The 6,241-nt window shown below is 32.2% G+C and overlaps 1 protein-coding gene across 1 annotated transcript; it reads right to left on the bottom strand.

Moving 5' to 3' along the window:
- Window positions 1-4,526: 4,526 nt before the first annotated feature.
- LOC111282834 (uncharacterized) lies at window positions 4,527-5,392 on the bottom strand. Its single transcript, XM_089760831.1, has 2 exons — window positions 4,751-5,392; window positions 4,527-4,670 (listed from the first exon to the last, which is right to left on the bottom strand). The coding sequence occupies exon 1, from the start codon at window positions 5,112-5,114 to the stop codon at window positions 4,776-4,778; it is 339 nt and encodes a 112-aa protein (XP_089616957.1). The 5' UTR covers window positions 5,115-5,392; the 3' UTR covers window positions 4,527-4,670; window positions 4,751-4,775.
- Window positions 5,393-6,241: the final 849 nt, after the last annotated feature.

Genomic DNA, 6,241 nt, shown 5'->3' on the forward strand with positions numbered 1-6,241 from the left:
TTTCCATCGTTGAGTGGTGGATTTTTTTTTTTTTTTTTGTCCTTGCAGCATCCATTCGTTTTTCATTTTTTAAACTCTGTTTTCCAGTTGAAGTCGGAATGATAGAAGGGCTATATGTACATAAAAGAGTAAACTACGTGAGATAATGTCCTTTTTATCATCAAAATATATCCAATTTTCTGGAATGAGTTCAAATCTATCTCTGTTTGCCTATCTCATTATCAAGTTACATTCACTTAGATGAGAACAGAAAATTGATCATTGTATTGTACACGTAGTGAAAATATGATTCATTTCAATATACAGAAAAATAATCATTGGTTATACAAATGCTTTCGAGCTTTAAGAACTATATTACAAACATTTACTTACTTTCCTTTGTCAAATGATATTCTCAGAATTATACGCATTCTTAGGGGATGGTAATGAGCAGCCCATGCATCAGTTTAGGTAGCCAACTGAGTAAAAGCCACCAATCAAATTAACAGATTGCAGCTAATGCTGTTGGCAACAAGGGTCGAAGCTCATTTTTCTGGTCAACTCATGTCAGGAAAGATTCATGTAGATGGGTATCGGTTGACAATTCTGATGCAGATTTCATTTCGTGACTAATCTGGAAATTTTTATCGGTTATGAATAAAATTTCTGAAACCATAGCTACTAGTGAATAACAATCTGAGGCAGGATGTTGCACTTGACATGAAGAGAAACCCTATTAACTTAAAACTTACAACTAGCATGCGTTTAGTTGATAAGGTTTAAAGACAATTCCAAATTAAATGACTAATGTGCAAGTAAATGCAGGCCTCAGTTTCTATAGCATAGGACCATAATATTTTTTTTTTCAAATTTTTTTAACATCTTAAAGACTCTGCTCTTGCAATTGCATATGGTAATACTGTTCCAATAACAATTGAGAACCTTTTACTAATCCTGTTTAGATGATATAGTAAGCAATTAATCATCAGCATGAACTGATCAGAAAGTAAATTCGAGCTCAAATGCCATGGACCAGAATGTAGTAGCAGAGTAAGAGATCAAAGTCCTTGCTGTATTTCTGTAAGCTATTGCAAATCATGAAGCCTGACCACAAAAACCACTTCTACCCCCCAAGTACCAAGTACCACCCTACATTTGATGTGCTCTTAACAACAAAGAAATGAAAGGCCAAGAAAAGATTAGTTAAAAAATAGACAAACGGCCATCACAAATTCAAGCCATGGTTGCTCGGATGAGTTAGATAACAGGCGTTTGCCATGTGGCACAGCCAGTGTTTAACATTAAGGCATGGAATCCAAAACCCTCCTCATTATGCGGCCATCAGTCTGTAATTTCACTGCTTCCATGATCCAAGGACCAAGAAACTTCCAAGATTTACCGCTTGAATTCTAGACCACAAGATGGACAATATTTTAACATAAGCCACCATGGAAACACACTTATGATATTTTGGCTTTATATAGTGGATCAAGCAGCTGTGTGGAAACCTCTTAAACTGGTCGCACAAACTTTGCCATAGCTAACTAGCCAAGGAAGAAAGAGGCATTGCATCCTCCATGCCTTAAATCAACCTTAGCCGTGCCACCTCTGCTCAAGCCAGCGGGGTTGCACCTTTCACATGCCTTAAATCAACCCCAGTCTTCCTGGTGACCTGCAAACTCAACAATGACATTACCTCTATAGCCAGCAATGGTGGAAGAGTTAGCACTTGGAGATAACCAAAAGCAATAACCTGTGGCTAGAAATTCGTGGTTGTGATTACTGATTACATGTCATATAACAAAAGTTTGAAGCGATCTCATTACTTCTAATAGCAATTAAATCCACTATCTCCTAACTCAAGTAAATGCCACCAGACCAACTGCTAGGCTAATAGACTGGGTTTAAAACTACAATGATGGAAAGGGAATTTAGCAGGCATCAAAGCAAATTAAAATGAAAATTCAGTTGATTGACCAAGAAAAAAAATTCTCCAGCACAGGTGTGTCATCCCCTCGTAAAGAAGTAATTTGAGACTGTCTAGTAGCTGTAGTTTTTCAGTTTGATGACACAAGGTATATGGTATAATAAAAGGGTGAAACAAGTGTTGTGTGGATGAAAATGAGTTCACACCAATTGGGAGGTGTTTGTTTCCCTTTATGCTTCTTGGTAGCTTATCGTTGACGGCATAATATGTTAATTTGCTACGGAGTTGTTGGGTTATACGAAAATTAAACACCAATTGATTGAAATTGAAGACATTTTTAGGTGCAGAATCGCCTTCGGTTTCAGAACCATCAAATTATTGCAAGAGGCTTTTCAATCTAACTTTAAATACAGTTTGAGTTGCAAAGGAGATTTCATTAAATTGTGGGTAAACTGAAGCAAAAAAAAAAAAAAGAACAAATTATTATTTGAAACCTCTTGCCCCCGTTTCTTATAAATGCCTCTCCAGTTTCCCCTCAATTTATCATTAAAATATTTTAAAGGATTGTTTGGGTAGTGGGATTTAATATTCCCTCCGAAATTTTATTTTTATAATCTTATTCTTTGTTTGATTTAGGTAACTTTTTTCGCGTCAAGATTTTACATTCCTGGTAGTATAAAAAATAAGAAAAGAGAATCCAAAATCTCTCTCTCTCTCTCTGAATTTTTTTTTTTTAATTTCAAAAGAAAAATGTAATTTTTTTCTGTAATTTAACCTGCGACAAAAATGGACCTCAGAAAAATAGTAATTAGAGGCAATATCGCCAGACTTGAATCCCTAACCATTCTATCATACCAGATATTACATCTAAGCATTTACTTATCCAAAATCAGTTTATTTCCTAAGGCTTGTTGTTACTTTCATTTGTCGTTTGCTTCATCAGTTCGATTTTTCCCTCAGTATTCAGGATTTTCGTTTGATTCTCTGATCATGCATTGAAAAATGGCAATCTGAATGAAAGTAAATTTGTGATGCTTTTTTTTTTTTTAATCGTAGTTTGATGGAATAAAGATTCGTGGTATTCCGCAGTTTATTGGGCTAAAACTGCTCGTTAATCATTTTCTACTGCCATTCCTTTGGTTTGGACTTTGGATGCATTTATGGTCTCTGCTGGGAAAAGAAGTCAAACAAGGCATGCCAATTGCCAAATGCTCTAAAAGAGAAAAAAATTAGAGCAAAACTTAGTGGTCAGCCAGGGATTGCTGACGAGCCATTAAACCCAACTCTTGGTCAAAATGGGGCGTTTACTTTGACACGACATCTCAGTGGTGTTTTGTTATTCTGAGTTGTGAGTTCTGACTCTTTCCATTCGGATTTTCCTGTATCTGTTATACTGTTAGTATTGTTTTTCCTTTCCAAGTTAATTTACCGCTTTTTATCCTCTGTTGCTCTGTATAAAGTTGTTCTGTTCCTTTCAAGCCGAGCTAGCCCTACCCATCTTTATATCTTTTGCCGCTTTATATCAGATTTGGGGGCAACAATGTTTTGATTATTTTTCCCCAACTTAGGCTTAGTTTAGTGTTATTATTGTTGTTGAAACAAATTTAAATTAGTAAAAATTTATTTTAAAAGTATGATGAGAAAATTTTAATTAAAAATTTTAAGTATTTATAAATCATTAAGTCTCTAAAGTAGTGTTTGATATAATGTGATTATTCAAAAATTATAGTACTTTATGGATAATAATTATATCATCATATTTGATAACTATTTAATAATTTTACGTGATGAAAATTTTAAGTCATTGTCTTTGAGAATGATTTAATTTCTATTCAAAATAAATGAAAAACTTTTATCATTGAATTGAAATAATATGTAAAATTAATAATAATCAATATTATTCATTTAATATAAAAATTAAAAACTTATTTTTTACAAAATTAATTGTAATTATTTTATATTATAAATTTTTATATTTTCAAAATAATATTCATTATAATAAGTTCAAAAATAATTTGTGTAATTTCTTTTAATCTTTTAATTCATATATAATATAATATTTTGATTTTAATATCTAATTCAAATATTTTTTACATAATTTATATTATAAAAACTAGTTTAATTATTAATAAAATTTTTTGATTTAATAATTTACTTATATTTTATTATGAAGTAAATAAAATGTTATTAATATTTTACATACAATCTTTAAATAATATTAAAATTATTAATTTATATAATTATTATAATGTACATAGTTATTTTAGTACTTTTAAATAAAATAATGTTTGATTTTTAATAATACAAAAGATAGTGATATTTAATTACTAAAAATTAATAATTCTTAATAAAATAAAATGATTTTAGATCATGAACTATAAAATTATCTTAGTAATAAGATTACCTCATGATTAAATTACCATAATAATTTAAAAAATAATACTAAATGTTACTTAAAAATATTAAAATATTAAAATAATATAATAAATTTCTATCCAAAACACACTTTTTTTACCATAAAAGTTGGGAAGTTTCTTTATTTGGATTTGAAAATTAAACTTTTTAATCGAAAAACACTTCTTTGTAGCATTTAAATTGAATCAAAAGTAAAGATTAAAAGGAAAGAGGGAAACAATACTAATAGCAACTCACATATAAAAGTATAATTGGACAAGGTAAAGAGCGAAGTGAGTGGTTGCAATCTCTATATGTCAAGGCAGGCTTTAGCCAATATTGCAGGCAGCTGATCATTCTTAACTTACATCTGCGAACAAAGCAGTATTATTAAGAGCAGATAAACATCTACACTGTTTCTACCCCAAATTAGAATCTAAAAATAACTACCAAAGACTTTGAAAATTTTTTTCTCTCATCGCTTTGGTATCTCCATGATGGTCTTCAAGTTCCAAATGTCATCATCCCAAGCAACATCATTGAACAACGCACTATAAGCCTTGTCAATGAAATCAACATCCCAGAAAGGCGACCAGACCGAACCCCATGACATTTGCTCATCGGCTGCACCTCTTAGCCACGGCCATTCCTCCCAACCCAACAAATTCTCCAATGCAAACACCGATGGTTCTCCTCCATTCTTCTTCCCATCGATTTCCTTGGCTTCCTCAGCTCTCTTGCTCTTCTTTCTGCCTTCATTTTTTCCAGCCTGCAGCATAGTGGCACCATCTGTATTACTTCCTTGTCTCTTCATTTTATTGATATGGGTTTGGAAACAAAAATAAACAGTCAGCGTAAATGACACGGTAAAGCAAGGCGGGTGGGGAAGAAAATGATGTTATTTATAGGTAAAAGAGATCAACTAAGAGGTGACAAAGATGGAGTGTTTTGGAAGTTGGGCAACATGGTGATGTGAGCAGTTTTTGTGAAATTTTACGATCATATCATGAAATCACATGCCCCTCTCTAGTCTTTTGTTAAAAGGCAGATATACTGACAAAATCTACCCTTGGAAGGTTTCAAGGGTAGCCAGTTGGCACTTGGCACTTGGCAGCAAGGTAATTTCACCAATCTGGACGAGTATTCTAAACGCAGCTCCCGTCCAATGGATTTTTCTGTGGTCAAGATTCAAGACACAGGAAGTTGAGAAAAAGAAGTTTGAGGATTCAATAAGAATTCGCCAGGTTTGGAGACGAAATTGATGGGGTTGGTTGGTGGTGGGTTACTGTTGTGTAGACTTCTAAACTTGAGCGTCCAAAACTTTTAGAGTAAAGTCAATATCTCCTACCCACTAGGCGAATGGATGCACATAACGGCTGTTGTTTTTAATTTCTTTTTTCTTTTTTTTTGTTTTGTTTAAGCACTACTTATTAAAATGATCTACTAAAAATCATGATAAATTTAACAAAATTAAAATTTTATATAACCAATATTCAGGTACTTTAATTTTTTTATTTGGAAAAACCTGTCTTACGGCACTCATTCACAAATCCTACACACATTTTGGACAATGATTTTTTGTTAAAAACAAAATACATCACCGGTTAAAACAATACTAATTTTAATAAACATGAGATTTTATATAATTAATACTCATACACTTTAATTCTTCTGTGTGAAAGGCGACCAATCTTGATTTCCATTTGTGCAGTCATTTAAGAATTGATGTTGTTAAATTAGAGATGTCGGTCAAATTTGTATGAAGCGAATGTTCCTTATCATTCTAAAGTCAGGCCGATTTTTTTGTTGACCAAAGCAAAAAAAAAAAAAAACAAAAAAAAAAAGAATAGAAAAATACAGCATGTATCTTGATTTACTCGCTTTGGTAAACTAGAGTTGCAAACATGATACACTATACATGGTAATCTGTCCCTTAAAAAT

Source organism: Durio zibethinus, chromosome 5, assembly GCF_047325235.1.
Source record: "Durio zibethinus cultivar Kanyao isolate XHJ-2024 chromosome 5, ASM4732523v1, whole genome shotgun sequence".
In the NCBI taxonomy this organism is placed as follows: domain Eukaryota; kingdom Viridiplantae; phylum Streptophyta; class Magnoliopsida; order Malvales; family Malvaceae; genus Durio; species Durio zibethinus.